This window comes from Brachyhypopomus gauderio, chromosome 1 (genome assembly GCF_052324685.1).
Source record: "Brachyhypopomus gauderio isolate BG-103 chromosome 1, BGAUD_0.2, whole genome shotgun sequence".
NCBI lineage: Eukaryota > Metazoa > Chordata > Actinopteri > Gymnotiformes > Hypopomidae > Brachyhypopomus > Brachyhypopomus gauderio.
In genome coordinates this window covers 43121939-43143812 of record NC_135211.1, presented here as the reverse complement: position 1 = coordinate 43143812, position 21874 = coordinate 43121939, and the positions used below count along the sequence as shown (strand labels likewise).

At 43.9% G+C, this 21874-nt stretch overlaps 2 protein-coding genes across 6 annotated transcripts in view; both read left to right on the top strand.

The window, feature by feature from the left end:
* Positions 1–88: 88 nt before the first annotated feature.
* Positions 89–14161, top strand: LOC143521473 (PDZ and LIM domain protein 3-like). 3 transcript variants are annotated; one of them, XM_077014393.1, is made up of 8 exons: positions 89–325; positions 3128–3282; positions 3381–3465; positions 3552–3739; positions 5704–5837; positions 5927–6038; positions 9017–9193; positions 13732–14030. In XM_077014393.1, the coding sequence occupies exons 1-8, from the start codon at positions 233–235 to the stop codon at positions 13766–13768; spliced, it is 981 nt and encodes a 326-aa protein (XP_076870508.1). In that variant the 5' UTR covers positions 89–232; the 3' UTR covers positions 13769–14030. The 3 variants fall into 3 exon arrangements, with proteins under 3 accessions (XP_076870508.1, XP_076870501.1, XP_076870491.1); XM_077014386.1 differs by lacking the exon at positions 13732–14030 and adding an exon at positions 11016–11903; XM_077014376.1 differs by lacking the exons at positions 89–325; positions 3128–3282; positions 3381–3465; ... (2 more) ...; positions 5927–6038; positions 9017–9193 and adding an exon at positions 12008–13484 and having other exon boundaries at positions 13732–14161.
* A 617-nt stretch (positions 14162–14778) lies between these two features.
* Positions 14779–21874, top strand: part of ufsp2 (ufm1-specific peptidase 2) — a 14560-nt gene continuing 7464 nt past the window's right edge. The window contains exons 1-7 of one of the 3 annotated variants that reach the window (XM_077014152.1): positions 14779–14972; positions 15136–15268; positions 16022–16121; positions 17200–17969; positions 18180–18258; positions 18350–18533; positions 18874–18934. In XM_077014152.1, the coding sequence (XP_076870267.1) occupies positions 17967–17969; positions 18180–18258; positions 18350–18533; positions 18874–18934 (327 nt within the window). In that variant the 5' untranslated portion in view covers positions 14779–14972; positions 15136–15268; positions 16022–16121; positions 17200–17966. Of the gene's footprint in view, positions 14973–15135; positions 15273–16021; positions 16122–17199; positions 17970–18179; positions 18259–18349; positions 18534–18873; positions 18935–21874 lie in introns of all 3 variants that reach the window. The other 2 variants (XM_077014137.1, XM_077014143.1) reach the window with 2 other exon arrangements.

Below are 21874 nucleotides of genomic sequence, written 5' to 3'. Positions count from 1 at the left end.
GAGGTGAAGTGATAGAAAGAGGGATGGGGTGGAGAGAGAGAAAGAGAGAGAGCGTTTTAAAGCTACTAGTCTTGCTTGGGAGGTGGGATCTCTCCTCCACTTTAAAGGGACAAAACACAGTGCACTCTACCATTCCACTGGGGCAGACTCCATACACATACACACACACACACACACACACACACACCGTGTTGTTTTCTGAACGGGACTCATACACACCCTCACAGGGGATATGCCACACTGTGTTGTGTTAGATGGACCGGCCCCATGGGGCTTTCGTCTTATTGGAGGAAAGGACTTTAATCAGCCTCTAACTATTGCAAAGGTGAGTGAGTGAGTGTGTGTGTGTGTATGTGTGTGTGTGTGTGTGTGTGTGTGTGTGTGTGGGAGGGGTGGGGGTGATGGGGGTTAGGGTGTTGGGGGGGGGGTGCTTGATGGGTTAATCGTGAATGGTATTTTAGTTGTTTACATTTAAAAATACATAAAAAATACACATATATGCATAAAATATAATGCAGAATAGTAGTTATATTAAATGTCATATAATACCGCATTAAAAGAATATAATATATACTTAAGAAATGTTTACATTAAAAAAATCTAAAATATGCGTATGCACGCACAGCACGTGTTCTGGAAACCTTGCGTGGAAATCGGATTAATTTATGCAGCACTCTAAAAACTTCTAAGCTCACAACAGCGAGAGCTGAAATAATCTGTTGTAAGGCACGTGAGCCCACGTCGACCCCCTGGGCGGCACCGAATAGGTGAGCGCGCAGGTGTGTCCTACTGTAACTCTCACAAAGTCACGTGCACCACTCCAATGCTGGTAAAGATAAAATGCATCAGTCGTCACGCAGGGTAGAGATCCTGTGTGTGTGTGTGTGTCTAAAAGCATTACGAGTGAATCATAAGAAAGGCAGCATCAGGACCCTCACACCTGTTGTCGGGGAGGATGACTCCGGCTTACTTTAAGCAAACGACAGAAATAGATGGATGAGTGGATGCAGCAATGATGGATGAATGATTTATGTGCACAGGCCACGTGAAAGAAAGACGACGTGCAGCCTTTTCACGTGAGCGGTTTGTGCTAAAGTCTGAAACGACAGATAACGAAAAAAAAAACAATGCAGTCAAACTCTTAGCCTCCTTACTGCATATTTACGTGACTACGAGAGAGAGAGAGAGAAAGAGAGAGTTGTATTTGCATATGGCCACGGTTGCCCCGCTGGACGGTTTAACAAGGCGATGCTACTCTGTCGGCACGAGCAATCCCAGCTGCACTAATGGGCACTGGCTCACGGTGCCTTCTCCCCACGCAGCCATTTTTGGTCAAAAGTCTCTCTCTCTCTCTTTCTCGCTCTCTCTCTCTCTCTCCTTTTTGTATTGTCTCAGCCCCTCAGGACTTTTATTATTGGCTGCACTGCATATCTTACACACGACTGCTTACAGAACAAGAAGCTCACGGGCAGCAGGCTCAAAGTGCCCTGAAGAGCCCACAACTCAAATTCACGAGCAGCTGTGTCAGGTTTAATCTATGGGATGTACAGCGTCTGCTAATGAAGTAAAAGGGCATCTATAAATGCCAGACTAACAACTGCACAGTCTGTCACATGAAGCTCCCAGCACTTCCATTTCATTTCTGCATGGTTTCACTCTCAAAGTGGATTTCGACTCAGCTGCTGTATAAATCCATTAACTGTATAAATCCATTCACCGTTGTAAAAGCGCAGTGTGGAGATGATGGCCAGCCTGAGGTTGGATCTCTAGGCCTCTAACGAATCACTGGCGTCCATCTGTGAGTTCCATCCCACTGAGAATTCTTTATCTAGAAACTGAGACATTTTGAAATCCCATAGAATTCTTCACCCGCCCTTGTACCGAGATTCTGTAAACCTGCTGAGCCGCGGTGGTGCACGTGGGTGGAGCCGGAGGTATTTAAGGAGTCTGGTGACTGCGAGGTTCCTGACGTAGAAACACGTCCGCTACAGTCGTAGGCCGTGCCACAGTCTCGGAGTTAAAGTCTTTCCATTACATGTCATGTATCGGTCTCATGAGCTCTTGGAACCACGGCTATTAATAGAACAAGGCAAAAGCCCCCATGCAAGAGTTTTGACGGGTTCCTCAAGTTCACATGAGGTCCTTGTGCTCTTTAATGCCTGACAGCTAGCTCAGCCCCCGCTGAGGAACAGGGGATGAGAGTTGAGAAGAAACGAATGATCTCCTCTCTTTCCTGCCAAGGTCAGCTCCCCCGCTCTTCTCTTACGTAACAGACAGCTTCTCCCGTGAGCGAGCTCGGGTCAGTACCGACACACTCTGTCATAGCAGCACGGGCTGGACGTTGAACCGGGGGCCACGAGGATTGGGGTCATCTAATGGCGAACGCCAGAGCCAAGGTTCCGCTTAGCGTTAGCGCAGCCTTTTGAGAGATGATGTGTTGACTGCCCCCTACACCCCCACACTTGGAAGACCGACTTTTAAACCCGGTTGGGACGATAACCCTGGAGCCCTGAGGGACCTGAACACTGCGAGAATTAGCATCCAATTCCTCCATCTCACCAGCTGCTTGTGAGCGTGTCGGGTGTGTTCAGGGAGCTGAAGTGTGCAGTGGCATGTTTCCCCCCGAACGTGCCCGTCCTGTGCGTGTACCCTGCGCTCACGTCCTGTGCAGACAGAAGGGCCGTACCGCAGGAACTCGTTTGGAGTTTGTCTGGAGAGCGTTAGTCTGTTTACAGTGCAAAACAGTTTACGAATGTGCACATACCAGTAAGGCTGAGAACACGCTCTCATTCTTGCTCTCTATCTCTCTCTCACACACGCACACACACATTTATTTCCATTACGTTTTCAAATACAAGTGTAAATAAAGAAAAAAATCCATAGAAAAATCACAAGTAATGTTCCATGCAAACAGCGTTTAAGGTCTTTAGCCAAAGTTCCACCTTAAATTGGGTCCAGAGTTGACCCGCTAAGGCATAAATCAGCACCATGTGCTGGATTTCTGTGTGTTAGTAATGAGACATTTCAGGCTGACAGATGGACTGTTAAAAGCACATTGTGACCGGCGTGTTGTCCAAATGTGATGGCGGGGCTGTTGTTGTTTGAATGTTCTGGATGGTTCTGTCAGATTTCCCCAGGCAGTAAGGCCTCCGTGGCCGACCTGGCCCCCGGTGACGTCATCCTGGCCATAGACGGCGTCACCGCCAGAAACATGATGCACTGCGAGGCTCAGAATCGCATCAAGGAAGCGGCGACGAGACAGCTCACCTTAACAATCGAGAGGTCAGGGGTTCACACACACACACACACACACACACAGTGGATCAGTGGATCATCTCTGAATCCTGCTTGAAGGTAACAATCCCCCCTGTTTGTGGCAGGCCAGAAGTTCGGCTCTGGTCTCCTCAAGTACGAGAAGATGGCAGATCTCACCCTTTTAAAATCAACCTGGAGGCCGAGAGGCAGGTGAGCACGCTGCTGTAATTCCACAGCCCAGCGTCAGCTAATCACACCACCTGTGATGGACGCAATCCTGTGCCTTTGATTGGCAGGAGTACAGACCAATAGGCACGGGCCACAACCGGAGGGCCACGCCCTTTGTGGCGGCAGCCAACCTCGACGACAAGCGGCAGGTGGTCAGCTCCGCCTACAACTCCCCCATCGGCCTTTATTCTTCAGGCAACATTCAGGACGCCTTACATGGACAGATCAGGGGCCTGATGCACAACAAGCCAGAGAGGTGAGAGCAGAAGGACCCTTCCAAGGTCTCTCTGCGTGTGCCTAATTAAAAACGATTTACATAGACCTACATTTACCTAAACAAAACATTTACATAGCTTGTACATGACAACCAATCAGGGTCTCTTCACACATAAACTCATAAAGCCACAGGTGATCCTGTGAGCCTTGTTCATTCACAGTAAACTACAGTATGACTGGAGAGCCACATTTAAAATCCCTGTTGCCAGTGTCTGGGTAGAGTAATCTAGACATGCACGTGTGGAACTAACTGCACTGGGTCATGTCTTCATGACACTGGACTAAGATGTGAGACTGAGGAAGACAGGTGGGAGGACAGGGGATGTAGTCTATAGTAGGGGGTGCAGGATTACAGCGAAGGGGTCAGGTCTAATGTTAGGGACGCAGGTCTGGGTAGTAAATGGAGGTCTATAGTGGGAGGTGCAGGTCTGAAAAGTGAATGCAGGTCTATACTGGGTGATGTGGGTCTATAATGGGGTGCAGGTCTATAGTGGGTGATGTAGGTCTGAGTAGTGAACGTCTATAATGGGTGATGTAGGTCTGAATAGTGAGTGCAGGTCTATACTGGGTGATGTGGGTCTATCATTGGGTGCAGGTCTATAGTGGGTGATGTGGGTCTATAATTGGGTGCAGGTCTATAGTGGGCGGTGTAGGTCTGAATAGTGAATGCAGGTCTATACTGGGTGATATGGGTCTATAATGGGGTGCAGGTCTATAGTGGGTGATGTGGGTCTATAATGGGGTGCAGGTCTACAGTGAGTGATTTAGGTCTGAATAGTGAATGCAGGTCTATAGTGGGTGATGTGGGTCTATAATGGGGTGTAGGTCTATAGTTGGTGATGTAGGTCTGAGTAGTGAATGTCTATAGTGGGTGATGTAGGTCTGAATAGTCAATGCAGGTCTATACTGGGTTATGTGGGTCTATAATGGGGTGCAGGTCTATAGTGAGCAATGCAGGTCTGAATAGTGAATGCAGGTCTATAGTGGTTGATGTGGGTCTATAATTGGGTGCAGGTCTACAGTGAGTGATGCAGGTCTGAATAGTGAATGCAGGTCTATAGTGGTTGATGTAGTCTATAGTAGGGGTGCAGGTCTACAGGGAGTGATGCAGGTCTGAATAATGAATGCAGATCTATAGTGGGTGATGTGGTCTATAGTAGGGGTGCAGGTCTACAGTGAGTGATGCAGGTCTGAATAGTGAATGCAGGTCTATAGTGGTTGATGTGGGTCTATAATTGGGTGCAGGTCTACAGTGAGTGATGCAGGTCTGAATAGTGAATGCAGGTCTATAGTGGTTGATGTAGTCTATAGTAGGGGTGCAGGTCTACAGGGAGTGATGCAGGTCTGAATAATGAATGCAGATCTATAGTGGGTGATGTGGTCTATAGTAGGGGTGCAGGTCTACAGTGAGTGATGCAGGTCTGAATAGTGAATGCAGGTCTATAGTGGGTGATGTGGTCTATAGTAGGGGTGCAGGTCTACAGTGAGTAATGCAGGTCTGAATATTGAATGCAGGTCTATAGTGGTTGACGTGGGTCTATAACGGGGTGCAGGTCTACAGTGAGTGATGCAGGTCTACAGTGGAGTCGCAGCTTTGTGGAGTGCAGTTCTGTGCAGGGATCCGTAGCCTCATAAGACAGCATGTGGACCACATTAGAGGAGCAGATATATGAGGTATGAATGAGAGACAGTAGAGCCACGGAATGAGGGTCTGTGAGGTGGATTAGTCAGAGCCTCGTGGGTCTGGTAGATCCAGGTGAGGTGTATCAGAAAAGAATGTATGTGCACTTTATACACACACACACACACACACACACACATGCACACAGAACATGCAGGCATGCAGCTTAACATGAAATATGATGTTGATGAGGACAAAGGACAAGGTTTGTGTGTGTGTGCGTGTGGATGTGTGTGTGTGTGTGTGTGTGTGTGTGTGTGTAGTCCTAGGACTCTGACCTCTATAGAGGAGTCAGACGTGTATCGTATGCTGCAGAGAGATGAGGGAGGGGAGGAGCCTCACGAGCCCCGCCAATCAGGATCCTTCAAGGCCCTTCAGGACTACATCAATAGTGAGGGTAGGATGCCCACACACACACACACACAGACACAAACACACACACACATGCAAACACATGGAAGTGACTGAAATCTCTGTGATTGACAGGAGCACGTCCAATAGTGACGAGGACAGTACTGGCCCCGGCTACCAAGACCCCAGCCCCAGCTGGGAATCTTCACAAACTGCCCATGTGTGACAAGTGTGGTAATGGCATAGTGTGAGTACTGCTGATGTAACAGCATAGTGTGAGTACTGCTGATGTAACAGTATAGTGTGAGTACTGCTGATGTAACAGTATCGTGTGAGTACTGCTGATATGGTAACAGTAGTATAGTGTGAGTACTGCTGATGTGGTAACAGTATAGTGTGAGTACTACTGATGTAAAAGTATTGTGTGAGTAATGCTGATGTAACAGTATAGTGTGAGTACTGCTTATGTTGTAACAGTATTGTGGGAGTACTGCTGATATGGAACAGGATAGTGTGAGTACAGCTAATGTAACAGTATAGTGTGAGTACTACTGATATGGTAACAGTATAGTGTGAGTACTGCTGATGTGGTAACAGTATAGTGTGAGTACTGCTGATGTAAAAGTATTGTGTGAGTAATGCTGATGTAACAGTATAGTGTGAGTACTGCTGTTGTAACTGTATAATGTGAGTACTGCTGATGTAACAGTATAAGTGTGAGTACAGCTGATGTAACAGTATAGTGTGAGTACTGCTGATATGGTAACAGTATAGTGTGAGTACTGCTGATATGGGAACAGTATAGTGTGAGTACTGCTGATGTAACAGTATAGTGTGAGTATTGCTGATGTGGTAATGGCACAGTGTGAGTACTGCTGATGTGGTAACAGTATAGTGTGAGTACTGCTGATGTGATAACAGTAAAGTGTGAGTACTGCTGATATAAAAGTATTGTGTGAGTAATGCTGATGTAACAGTATAGTGTGAGTACTGCAGATATGGTAACAGTATAGTGTGAGTACTGCTGATGTGGTAACAGTATAATTGTGAGTACTGCTGATATGGTAACAGTATAGTGTGAGTACTGCTGATGTGGTAACAGTATAATTGTGAGTACGGCTGATGTAACAGCATAGTGTGAGTACTGCTGATATGGAACAGCATAGTGTGAGTATGGTTGATGTAACAGTATAGTGTGAGTACTGCTGATATGGTAACAGTATAGTGTGAGTACTGCTGATATGGTAACAGTATAGTGTGAGTATTGCTGATGTGGTAATGGCATAGTGTGAGTACTGCTGATGTAACAGCATAGTGTGAGTATGGTTGATGTAACAGTATAGTGTGAGTACTGCTGATATGGTAACAGTATAGTGTGAGTACTGCTGATGTGATAACAGTATAGTGTGAGTACTGCTGATGTAAAAGTATTGTGTGAGTAATGCTGATATGGTAACAGTATAGTGTGAGTACTGCTGATATGGTAACAGTATAATTGTGAGTACAGCTGATGTAACAGTATAGTGTGAGTACTGCTGATATGGAACAGGATAGTGTGAGTATGGCTGATGTAACAGTATCGTGTGAGTACTGCTGATATGGTAACAGTATAGTGTGAGTACTGCTGATGTGGTAACAGTATAGTGTGAGTATTGTTGATGTGGTAATGGCATAGTGTGAGTACTGCTGATGTAACAGCATAGTGTGAGTACGGCTGATGTAACAGTATAGTGTGAGTACTGTTGATGTGGTAACAGTATAGTGTGAGTATTGCTGATGTAACAGTATAGTGTGAGTAATGCTGATATGGTAACAGTATAGTGTGAGTACTGCTGATATGGTAACAGTATAATTGTGAGTACAGCTGATGTAACAGTATAGTGTGAGTACTGCTGATATGGAACAGGATAGTGTGAGTATGGCTGATGTAACAGTATCGTGTGAGTACTGCTGATATGGTAACAGTATAGTGTGAGTACTGCTGATGTGGTAACAGTATAGTGTGAGTATTGTTGATGTGGTAATGGCATAGTGTGAGTACTGCTGATGTAACAGCATAGTGTGAGTACGGCTGATGTAACAGTATAGTGTGAGTACTGTTGATGTGGTAACAGTATAGTGTGAGTATTGCTGATGTAACAGTATAGTGTGAGTACTGCTGATATGGTAACAGTATAGTGTGAGTACTGCTGATATGATAACAGTATAGTGTGAGTGTTGCTGATGTGGTAATGGCATAGTATGAGTACTGCTGATGTAACAGCATAGTGTGAGTACGGCTGATGTAACAGTATAGTGTGAGTACTGCGTGAGTCCTGCTGATGTGGTAATAGTATAGTGTGAGTACTGCTGATGTAACAGTATAGTGTGAGTACTCCTGGTGTAACAGTATAGTGTGAGTACTGCTGATATGGTAACAGTATAGTGTGATTACTCCTGGTGTAACAGTATAGTGTGAGTACTGCTGATATGGTAACAATATAGTGTGATTACTGCTGATGTAACAGTATAGTGTGAGTACTGCTGATGTGGTAACAGTATAGTGTGAGTACAGCTGATGTAACAGCACAGTGTGAGTATTGCTAATGTGGTAATGGTATAGTGTGTGAGTACTGCTGATGTGGTAACAGTATAGTGTGAGTACTGCTGATATGGTAACAGTATAGTGTGAGTACTGCTGATATGGTAACAGTATAGTGTGAGTACTGCTGATGTGGTAACAGTATAGCGCCTATAAATAAAATGTGTTATTATTATTATTATTATTATAGTGTGTGTTCCGCTGAAACCAATGACAAGTTGAAAACCAAACATGGAGGCGGGGCAGAACAAACAAAAGAGAGAAGCACACAGATTGAAAAATAAGGAAGTAAAACAAAACAGAGAAGCACATGACAGGTTGCTAGGGAGACCGAGACTCCAGTGAAGGCAAATAATGACACACCATGTAACATTGGTACTTTAGTTATGCTTATAATTTATTATTTTATTTTGAATTAAGCTTTATATTGAAATTTATTTGGAATTCAATTATAAGTTAAAAATAATAATTAGGCTCTATTTAGATGTTCATTTGGAATTCATCATGCTTATTTCAATTCTTGACCCTGTTTTATTTTTTCCACCCCCTCACTGTCTCTCTCTGATTCTCATTCTGTCTCTATCTTTCCATGTGTGTGTCGATGTCTCTCTGCATGTCTCTCTGTGTGTCTCTCCATCTCTCAGAGGGACGGTGGTGAAGGTTCGGGATAAGTATCGCCATCCTGGCTGTTTCGTCTGCTCAGACTGTGAGGAGAACCTGAAGCAGAAAGGTTACTTCTTCATAGACGACCAACTGTACTGTGAAAACCACGCCCGTGTGCGATCGCGACTTCCTGAAGGTCACGAGCCCATCACCTCAGAGTAGGGAACACACACACACACACACACACACACACACAAACACACACACACACACACACACACACACACACACACACACACACACACACACACACATAGACATCTACCACCACTGTTCATTCATGATAAATGCACACACTGATATACTGATTGTATTGAACAACACATTTTTTTTTGTTCTTTGAAGTGTCTTTGTATTTGTGTTTTGCACGCAATGTTGGAACAAGAAATTGTGGTTACTTATTGCAAAACATATGCAAATATAGTCCCTGCAGGCCAGCTAGCCCATGTAGTCCTTGAACCCGGGCTGCTATTCCTACGTTAGCTCCTTGTACAACACTGGAACTGTAGTGAGAAAGGCTAATCCAGCTCATCCCCACTGTTTGAACAGAATGGTTTGGTCCAAAAGTTAATTTGCAGACACAGAATCAGCGTCCAAACATTGTTAACATTTAGGACCAAACCCTTCCTTAAATATAAATTTCACCTGCTCACCAGAGTGATATAGCCAGAGAGTGACAACATGCTGTGTTCCCTACACATTCAAGCATCTGAATTAACCTGTGGGCCTGACAGTGCCATTTAGTAGTGATGGGACATCTGAAGCTAGGCTTCGAAGCGTGTACCGAGTAAAAAGGGGCGTGTCCGATGAAGCCCCGCTTCGGAGCTTGTGTCATATTGAGCAAAATCACGTGATCAGCAACAAACGAGGCCTCGCATTACATCGGCCACGTCATTGCTTCGTTTTGCGTATCGTTTTTCTAAATAAAAGCACGATGAACCCTGTTGCTTCGTGGGTTGTAGTAGGTGGTTAAATTTAAAATCTGGAACGTTCTAAATTCTTTTTGTTTGATCAGGATGTACATCAGATTCACACATCAAAAACAGACTAAAAACCATTGGAAGAGGCAAACCTTATTTGTAATGTTAAAAACATTTTACATTTGGCAGACGCCCTTATCCAGAGCGACTTACATTTTATCTCATTTTTATATAAGTGAACAATTGAGGGTTAAGGGGCACCTCAGTCATGGCCTCAGGCCTGGGGATCGAACCCACGACCCTCCGATTACAAGCTCAGTTCCCTAACCACTTCCCTTCCCTAACCACCAGGTCATGACTGCCAAACCAGATCTAGAAGCCCCAAGAAGCAATTATTTTAAACACATTCTGTTTTTAAAAAAAATCAGTTTCTAACTCCAAATATTCAGTCACTCAACAATCACTCAATTCCCAACATAGTAAAGTACAACATATCTTCATTGTCAAATACGTTCATGACATACAAGAAAACCCAACACAACCACTAATGGTCAAGGATTAGATTGGCTACAAATCATTTTAATAATTAAAACATGACAATTAAGTATGATTTAAATGATTCTCCTGTTACTAAACATGAGTTTGATGGAAACTTTGTGACAATATTGCATTTACACATTTTTGAAAGTATGATCCAACTGAATGACGAGGCTGTTACAGTTTCACCAGCAGATGTCACTAGTGAGTGATGAATGAAGCCTCGAGTAATGAACCTTTTTGCAAAGCAAAGGGTTGGAAAGCTTCATTGCTTCAAGAGGCTTCATTTGCCCATCACTACCATTTAGGGTCCACCGTATGCAGATGTCAGAGACTTGAGATGATGAAGATTGGTCACACCTTGTAATATGTGTGCTGTGATTGGTCAATTTGATGCATCCATTACTCCATCCACCCTCTTTTGCATGAATAAAAGACTATCTAAAATGGCTCAACGTTGTGCTCCTTATTCTAACTGCTGTTCTAACTGTCTGTTATGATGTGTGTTGTGACTTTTTTGCAGTCCTCTCTACCGTTCCATCTGCATTTCAATGACCTAGTGTGAAGACAGGAGCGTGCTTGGAAAGTGTGTCACTTGCTTTGAGTATTTTGTAATGTTGTGTAACGCTTCTTCATACTAGTGGACAAGTGAAAACAAACAAAGAATGTCAAGTGTGACCACTTTGTCAGCAGAGTCTTTCTGTTTTTGCTATTCAAATTCTTGGAAATTATGACACTAACGTTTTTTGTCCTTAAAGGGAAATGAATACAGTAAATGCTTGTAATAAAATCTGATGTGATTCTGCTGTGTGCAAAATAATTCCTTTAAATCAGATTATGTTTAGTGCTTCCGTCGGTGCAATGTGTGACTGTGTAGGCGCCCTCTAGTGTGTGCAAGCGATATTGCAAGAACCCGCCGCTGTGATTGATTTTGTTTCTCAAATGGGACAAAATTGAACTCCTTTCTAACATTTGCAGACAGGAGGAGGAAACCTAAGTAACATAAAGGCTACTGACACTGAACTTTGATCTTCTCCAGCCAGTTTCAAGCCTACCTACATTATCAAACACCTGCTTCAACGATCTCCATTGGATATAACAGACCAGGAATTAAACGACATTTTAGTGGACACTGGGTTCAACCAAGTTCCTTATAGGCTCCATTCAGTTCTTCACAAACCCAAATGATCTACTGAAACTGTCCCACTAAGCAACAAATAAGTTTTTGTAAACGTTTGTGACTACTCTGTGTTCGTGATTATTATAACACGACGTTTGTCGTTAACCGTCGTTGATTTGTGGCGCTCACCTGTGGCTCGCTCACGTGCCGCCGCGTCCTTAGCTACCGTAGTTATGGACCTTCGAAGAGTGTTTTCGCAGCGTACAAAGTTAGCCAAGTATCTTACACTAAAAGACAAAAACGAGTCAATTAACAGCCACTAAATATAATATAATATAATATAATATAATATAATATAATATAATATAATATAATAATACAGTGGATTAATAATTACAGCTAATGTAGGGAGCAAGCTAGATTGCCTTCCTTGTTGACGTTATGCAGGTGACCTGTGTTAGCATAATTTACAGTGGTTGTCAAACCTGTTCTTGGGGAACATGCTCTTTCAGACATAATAATTACACTTCGCAGGTAGTTAGTTAGATATATGAGAAAATATCAAGCAGATCCAAGATTGTTAAATTGATACAAGCACAATAGTGTGTGCATGTGACTTAGAGGATTAATATTGGAGACCAGCTAACAGGTTAGCGAAGCAAGCTACAAGTGTGTGTAACCATTTGTAGGGGGAACTGGCTAACACCCAGGAGACTCATCAGATGTAAGAGAAGAATTGTCACTGTGATCCAGAGAACAGAAGAAAAGCATCAGAGAACCTTTGCTGGATCAACAGATCCACTGCCAATCATCTTGGAGTTCCTCAGTGACTACAAAAGGACAACACTGGGTAAAAGAGTTTACTTAGTGGAGTGAACATGGAGAACACCTCACAGATAGCTTCGGGAAGAGACTCCGGACATGTTATAGACCTCAAAACTCAGAGAATCGCTGAACTGGAGAAGCTTGTGGAGCGACTGAGGAACGCACTGGTGTCTCTGGAGGAGAACAACCTAAACCTGAACAGGAAACTGAAAGAACAACATGCACTTTCTTGTCCTGACCTCGGTCTCATGGCCACGTCTGTCTCTCGGACTCTGCCGTCCCAGGATGGGCGCAGTTGGCTGGAGGTGGAGAAGCTGGAGATGGAGGCCAACCTCAGAAGGGTGGAGAGCAAAAGCAGAGAGCTCGAAGCTGAGGTCATCAGGCTCAGGAGTGAATACGGTGATGTCACCGCCGTCAATAAGTCACTGGAGAGGAGGAACAGGCAGCTGGTCAAAGAGAACAAGAGTCCGATCGAACGGACAAAGCTGTGTCGGAACTGCCGGCGGAGCGTTGAGGCAGAGGAACCAGACCTGGAGAAGCAGAAGCTTGTGGAGCAGGTGGTGCAGCTCCAGAGTGAGGTGACCCACTTGACGGAGGAACTCCAGAAGGTGCAGCCATCAATAACAGAAGATGTGGAGTCCCAGGAGGTCATTGGGGGCGCAGGGCGGGAACCAGACACCGCGGCCCTGCTGCGGCGGGAGGACATGGCGTTAAAGGAGAACCAGAAGCAGAGCCAGCAGGAGCTCAAGATATCAGAAGGTGGAGCAGAGGATGGAGCAGACTGCACGCGGGAGGAACTGGAACGCTGCCTCGTCACCCTCCACATGGAGAAGGTCCTGCTGCGAGAAGAAGTGAGGAGGCTTCATTGGGAATACATGAGCCTCACCGACAGCATGGCGTCAAAGCTGAAGGCCACGACCCATGTGCAGGGAACCCTAGTGCCGGAACCAGCAACGGAGCAGAAGGAATCAGGAGAGAAGGAGCTTTTGGTTGCAAGAAGGAGCGGTCACAGTCCTCCACAGAGGACTACAGTGGACAAACCTCTTGGTAAGACTACAAAGACCATGGTACAATGGGACAAACTGTATTGTTGCCAAAAACACAATGGATCACAAAGTGCATTTCTGTCTGACCTGATAACAGCTCTACAGTGGGTAGTTTGCTATGGTTCAGCATTGCAAATTTTAGCGTAACATTTCCACCAAAAGAAAAGGTAACATCTTTGTATGAGTATTATGTTAGTATGTATACAGCACTGTAAATCTCTTGTATGTTTTATTATTTTGACCGTTAGGAGAAGGAATGGCGAAGCAGACAAGGGAACACTTTAGAAGAGGAGGACCCGTGGGTTTGACAGGCCAATATGAACACAGCCAGCCCGTTTGAAAATAGAGAGCCAGAAATACAGAGAGATTACATTTCAAAAACAAGAGAGAGGGAGAGTTATGGAGACTTGAGACCACGGGATCCACTCAGAAGACCCCTGCCAAACCTGTTTAGCACATTTCAGTTGGAAGACCTGATTCTATTGCATGTGTCTTATTCAGGTCACTCAGTGGTGGATTGCTTGTGTACAATAAATTTAAACTGATAACAGTTGCTTTATTTCCATGAAGTTGGTCCACGTTTCTGTGAAGTAGCTGACCATCCAACATCTAAGTGTGTTTCTGCTCATAACACTCTTGACTTAATGGGTTAATTAAAAAGCTGAATAATATCAATGAATGGGGCTTCTGGGGGTGTGGTCATCAGGAATGAGAGACACAAGATAAACACACAGCCAATGAATGCAGTGTATGATGTCATGTGTCACATGACCAGATCTGGACTCCACATGCAGTTTGTCATGTATGATGTGTAATTTAGGTTATATGTGGCTTTCAACAGTAACCATGCTTTCACCGTGTTAATCTTTTTAAATACAGCAACCAACATGAAAAAAAAATCCAGAAATTATAGAACTGGTGTGTACATTTCATTCTAAAGTTAATCAAACAAATATTCTTAATATAGTGTGTGCCAAAATACAAAGGTAGGTAGGTAGGTAGGTAGGTAGGTAGGTAGGTAGGTGTGTGTGTGTGTGTGTGTGTGTGTGTGTGTGTGTGTGTGTGTGTGTGTGTGTGTGTGTGTGTGTGTAAGGGAGCACAGTCTAAGCGTACGTGAAAATGTTATTGAAAAGCACCATAAACTTGTGAAGTAAATGTTTTATATATGACATACATATATGAACATATATGTTGAATATATGTAATCACAAGGATGTTAAATGTGGGAAGCTGGTGTTAGGAGGAGGGGGTTTTGCACACACTCCTAAACACTAGATGGCAGTATTGGAGCTGCAAATGGTGTGTTTATGAATTCCTAGTACAGTACACTAAAAAAGCAATACGGGGAGATATTATTGGGTAGCTAATTTCCAGAAATGGTTCAGTGTTTTGTAGCGGATTGCGATCACAGTTACAGTAAAAACCAGTGCAGCTTTTTCCGTTTGCCTAACGACATCAAGGCGAGAAGGAAGTGGGAACAGCTCTCCGGGTTGGTTTAATCCGATCACTCCTTCTGTTGTAGTATAATCAAATGCCAGTGTCCATATATTGGTAGATTAATTCAAATTAAAGTACAGACGTTATGCCGGGCTGGAGGTACTAACTGCGGTTTTAAAAGCGTGTCTCTCAATTCTGTTTCAACGACGTTACAGACGACCTCCGGATTGTACCAACGAAAACTCAAGAATCTGCAGTTGTCATTTCATCGGGGGGATTAAGTCGGCAGGTCCTAGTCTCTTCAGGTGGAAGGAGAATAGGATTACAGCCTCGGATGATTTCGTGAAGGCACGTTGTTTGCCCTTGTTTTGATTTTCTGCCTTGTGATACTTGGTTGTTGTGTAATATTGTGGGTTGCGGTGTTGCACTGTTTACATATAAGCTTTTGACAAACACTCTAATCTAGAGGGATTAACAGAAGTGCTTTGGTTTGGGGTCTGCTTGGAGCTATGTAGCTACATACACAACACATAATGTAGCTTTTTAAAACTTAATTGGCAGTGTAGTAATCAGTGTTCTTCCTCTTGGGCACCAGTAGAGAGAAGAATCTGGGTGTTGATCTGGCTTGTATATGGAAGTGTGGTGGGGGTAACTGAATTGTGACACAGGTAGAACTTTGAAAAGGGCCTGCTCCATTTCTGACTTCATTAGGGACCACAAGGGGAGAGTGGCTTGGCCGGTTCACCGCAGCGGTCCAGTCTGTACATAGCCAGAGATGTAATAGCGGATAAAGTTTAAATAAAGATTCTAAAGGTTTAAAGATGTTAAGTGTTTTTGAACTTTAAAATTTATTTGAATGAAGTTCATTTTCAGGACTCAGAATGTGTGAGACGATCTCAGGTTTATAGAATCGTAGACAATCAGGATTTATCCAACCAAACATTTCCCACAGAACTGTCCATTTCTAATTTTCACTTTCACTTAATGCTTTAGAGTTGTGCCATTGTTTATTTCCTTCGACTTGCAGTCAGCTGAACCTAGAACATAATGAGGGGGCTTTAAAACATGGCCACGTGTGTCACTGAAATCCCTTTATCACAGGAAGAACCTGAGGAGAAAGATGTCATGAGTATACATGATGATGCAGGACGGCCATTTTACAACATCTCCCTACAGAAAACTACACAGGAGGATCCCACAGGCAAGACTCCATGTTCCACTAGAGTCCTATATGCACTCTTAACTATTTTAGTATTTTTAATCTACACTCACCACCCACGTCCTCAGAAACAACTTGTAAGCGTGGGGTTGGAGCCATACTGTTTCCATGTACATTTTGGGCCATCTTCTGGTCTTTCGTCAGCGCTGGAGTTTTCTAACCACGCCGCCGCCTGATGTTTTGGGTAGCTCAGCTCTACCCAGCAGTAACGACGATACGTAGCTTCTCCAGTAGCACGTACCAGGGGGGCCACCGCCAGCCTGTCATTAGCATGTCAGCTGTCGTAAAAACCAGACACTTCGTCAGGCTAGTGAACAAACAACACTCAGACACACAAAAATGAAAAGAGAAAATAAAACTTCATTGCAACCAGACAGGTGGAACCATGAAGGATTTGCCTTGACAACTACTGACTGACTCCTCTTTGGGTTCCGATTTTGTTCTTGTGTAAATTGTGAAAACAACCAATCACACCTTTTCCGAGAGATAATTTACCTTTATATAACTCTTGGGTTTGCCATTGTCTTCAAGTCTGAGATGGCTCCTTTTTTTAGAACTAGACTGAGGTCTTTAATGTGAGAATGTAAATGTGCCATATTTGTCTATTGTGATTTTACACCCCAATCAATATTTGTCCTCCACATTTACCCATCTGTGCAGTTAGAACACACACACACACTAGTGATTACTAGGGGGCTGTGGATCACACGTGCCCAGAGCGGTGGGCAGCCCTAGCCCGGCACCCGGGGAGCAGTTGGGGTTAGGTGCCTTGCTCAAGGGCACCTCAGTCATGGCCTCAGGTCTGGGAATGAACCCACGACCCTCCGGTCACAAGACCAGTTCCCTACCACAGGACCATGACTGCCCCAAGGGGTCACTACAGAATTTCCTACCAACAGCTTCACTTCTACAGTGAAAATCGTCCACAAGAAAAATCGTCTTTTACGTTGACTTGTTAAAATCAGCAGAAAACTGGGCCTGCAAATTCTTGCTGATGCGGCTCTAAGACAAGCTCCACCCACCCGAATACCAACTAGATTGTTGTGTTTGTGTTCTACAGGAGGGTTTATGGAGGAACACACGCAGAAGCACTTTAAAGAGGAAGAGACAGAACGGGATATGAAACCACTGTGTCTCAGTGACACACTTCATCAAGAACTCTGAGCAGTCTGTAGAGCTGTGTGTGTGTGTGCGTGTGTGTGTGTGTGCGTGTGTGTGCGTGTGTGTGTGTGTGTGTGTCCTTATGAGATCACCAAAATGCTGAAAAAGCGGCTGAAGTGTTATCTATATTTTTTAACATACTGTATAAAATCTCAAAAATAATGCCCATGTGTTGTGTAAAAATATTGAGTTGTAATACACTTTATTTATAACACTGATAATAAGTCATTTTTATTAAAAAAAAAAAATCTTTCCCCGAAATCCACACCTAAATCTCATGTGATGAGTGAAAACCATAATTCGAGTTACCTGCTCTGACTGTCGTTTTCTTTGGAGTTCGTGATTAATCCTTCTGTCTCTCTTCAGGTTCGCTGTGTGAGCGTAGGGAATGTGTAGAGTTGAAACTATGTTTCTGTGATCGGATTGTACACTTGTAAGAATAAATTATTTAATAATTTTACAAGCTTTATTTCACGTTCACTCATTTGTAAATGTTAATGTTAATTGTAACCACCCCCCAGTCCAGCAGGGGGCGCTCGACTCCTCCGGCCGCTACAGAAAAGCCGCAGTGTTTTGGTGGCTACGTCATCCGTAATGGCGACGTGTTGCTGAAATGAGTCCACAGTCTAAAATAAGTTAATAGTAGTAATAGTGATACATTATAAAATGGTAAGTTGCTGATGCGCTCGTTTGTTTTGAACGGTTAGGGAGTTTAACCCAGACTCGATGTCTCAGGTCACACACGTTGTGTATGGATTACTTACACACACACACACACACACACAAACGTTACTGTAGTATCTGAACAGACGTTTCCCCACACAGAGCTGGTATATTAACGCATGTCTGTCATGTTTCCGCTCATATTCCGTGTTTTAGGTCGTACCGGAGAACAGCGCCGTTATTTTCCGTCTCAGAGGCGTGTTGGACTTCACCTGCCAGCTTGACATCTCTAATGGTAACGTGGTCTTAACCCAGCTGGGGGTTAAACACCTGAAATATGAGATATGTGGCCGTGAAACAGACTTAACGTGTGTGGCTCCGTCTAGAAACTCAGGGACGAGGCGCCATCTGCAGATGTTTTGAGGAGCTCCGCTCCAAGGTCACATCCGAGAGTCTGGTTCTGGTGGTCAGCAGTAGTTCTGTACTACTGTGGCCCAACAAGGGCTTACAGACCACAGTGGAGGGTTTGACCCAGGACACACCATGTAGGGACATCCAGCAGTATATAGAGTGAGTACAAATGAAGATTTTAAAGTATTTAAATTTTAACATACTAATTATCTTGTAGTACATACAGTACTGCTTGAAAGTTTGTAGCCACCCATAAAAAAAATAAAATCATATGAAATAAACATCCAAATCTCAATGTGTAAAACTGACCTTCCAAATAAGAGACATAAAGAATATATATATATTTATTATTTATTAAACAAAAAGTAATTTCTCTCTCCAAAAACTGAAAATCTACCAAGTGCAAAAGAATGTGAGCTGAAGGAGTTGAAACCGCACGTTATGTTCAACCTGTGAGAACATCTGGAGTACTTGAGCGTTTCTGCATTTTCATCTGTAGAGTTGAAGATGGCGGGAGTAAGAAATCATCAAAAAAGAAAGACAAGAAGAATTCTGGTCCTGTAAGTACAGCATCCATTTGCATGTGGAACAGACCACCAGGTCATACTGTCACACCACATCATTCTTTCCGTCACACCATGTCATGGTCACATCACATCATTCTCTCTATCACACCACATCATTCTCTGTCACACCGTGTCATCATCACATCACATCATTCTCTGTGTCACACCATGTCATCATCACACCACATCATTCTCTCTGTCACACCGTGTCATCATCACACCACATCATTCTCTGTGTCACACCGTGTCATCACACCACATCATTCTCTGTGTCACACCGTGTCATCATCACACAACATCCTTCTCTCTGTCACACCATGTCATCATCACACCAAATCATTCTCTCTGTCACACTGTGTCATCATCACACCACATCATTCTCTCTGTCACACTGTGTCATCATCACACCACATCATTCTCTCTGTCACACTGTGTCATCGCCACACCACATCATTTTCTCTGTCACACCGTGTTATCATCACACCACATCATTCTCTCTGTCACACCGTGTCATCATCACACAACATCATTCTCTCTGTCACACTGTGTCATCATCACACCACATCATTCTCTCTCACACCATGTCATCATCACACCACATCATTCTCTCTCACACCATGTCATCATCACACCACATCATTCTCTCACACCATGTCATCATCACACCACATCATTCTCTCTCACACCATGTCATCACACCACATCATTCTCTGTCACACTGTGTCATCGCCACACCACATCATTCTCTGTCACACCGTGTCATCACACCACATCATTTTCTCTGTCACACCGTGTCATCACACCACATCATTCTCTCTGTCACACTGTGTCATCATCACACCACATCAGTCTCTCTGTCACACTGTCGTCATCACACCACATCATTCTCTCTGTCACACCGTGTCATCATCACACCACATCATTTTCTCTGTCACACCGTGTCATCATCACACCACATCATTCTCTCCGTCACACCGTGTCATCCTCACACCACATCATTCTCTCTGTCACACTGTGTCGTCATCACACCACATCATTCTCTGTCACACCGTGTCATCACACCACATCACTTCTCTGTCACACCGTGTCATCATCACACCACATCAGTCTCTCTGTCACACTGTGTCGTCATCACACCACATCATTCTCTCTGTCACACTGTGTCGTCATCACACCACATCATTCTCTCTGTCACACCGTGTCATCATCACACCACATCATTCTCTCTGTCACACCGTGTCATCATCACATCACATCATTCTCTCTGTCACACTGTGTCATCATCACACCACATCATTCTCTCTGTCACACCGTGTCATCATCACACCACATCATTCTCTCTGTCACACTGTGTCGTCATCACACCACATCATTCTCTCTGTCACACCGTGTCATCATCACACCACATCATTCTCTCTGTCACACCGTGTCATCATCACACCACATCATTCTCTCTGTCACACTGTGTCACAGGGTGGCCGCGGATCCTTAAAAAGTCTTAAATGGTATTAAATTTCATTTTTGTCAAATAAGGCCTTGAAAAGTCTTATTTTGTCTTAAATTTTCAACCACAATGTCTTAAATTTGCGGAGCTAAATTTAGGGATGAATAATTCCGTTAGCGGTGTGTTGAACTTAAATATTGCTCGCAAGTATTTCGGGCTTAACGAGCACCGGTAGTTGTTGGACTGGCGGGATCATAATTTCATGCGGGCTGTACGTTAACGTCTGTTCGGAGAGATGGGGAAATGCAAACTTAGCCAGAAATGGTTGGAAGACCCGACATATTCTTGGTGGCTCAGAGCGGTCACAGATACCAGCGAGGCTCGTCAGCAGCAGCCTGCAATATCTACGTTTTGCCCAACAAGAGATCCATTCAGTCGAGCTCTGCTCAACGTCGCATTCACGCTGTATGTGGCTCTACCAATACTTTGAAGGCTGAGGTAATATGGGCGCTAAAAACAGTTAAGAGTCACCAGTCATACAGATCCAACGAAGGAATTGACTCATTGTTTAAAACCACGTTCCCTGATGCCGCCTTCAAGTCTGGTTTATACTTTCGCGAGTGACCGTAGCGCGTGAACCTCCGCGAACGGCGGGACCGTTGCAGTGTTGTCCGAAACGATATATGTGTTAGTATAAAGAAACACTCCTCAAAAACAGGGGAAGGAACATTTACCTGACCAATTTAATGTTACTTTGTGTTCCAAGTTTGACAAGTGCTGAAATTTAGGCTAAAGTACTTGAAAATGCTTGAAATTGTAACTGCTTCATTTCACAACAAATATCTGTCTGACTGAACAGTTCTCTTTACGTTAACAAATACGAGCCTCTTGTAATTCCAGGACGAAACGTGAGAGAACGTGAAGACGTTAAGATTGGGCGTTTTGAAAATAAACAACCATTAAATAATGTGATAAAAAAGCGAATTATTTCGAATCATTTCGAGTATATGTATAAACATTTTACTTATTTAAGTTTAATGTGCTGGGATATATAGAAATGGACCTTGAAAGTGACGTACAAATGATTTAATTCCATCTTGTTACGGTGTATGAATCCTGCAAACATGACTTGGTTAATTGCAAGCCGCTCGCGCATGGGCGAAACCACCGCGATTACGTCATTTTCGACGCAGCGGCTGACGAGCGGCTCGCGCGCTGTCGTACACCTCTCGAAATTTGTAAAAACTTCGCGCGCGCCGCGCTTCAGCGCAATTAACCAAGTCATGTTTGCAGGGTTCATACACCTTAACAAGATGGAATTAAATCATTTGTACGTCACTTTCAAGGTTAAGTATAAACCAGTTATAATAATAATTTACTTGCTGAACAAGCCGAAGGGAAAGCAGGAACCCTGATGGCCAAAGTGATCACAAAATCACACATCCTTAGAAAGAGTTTCAGAGAAAAAGTAGCAGAACTGAAAGGGGTTG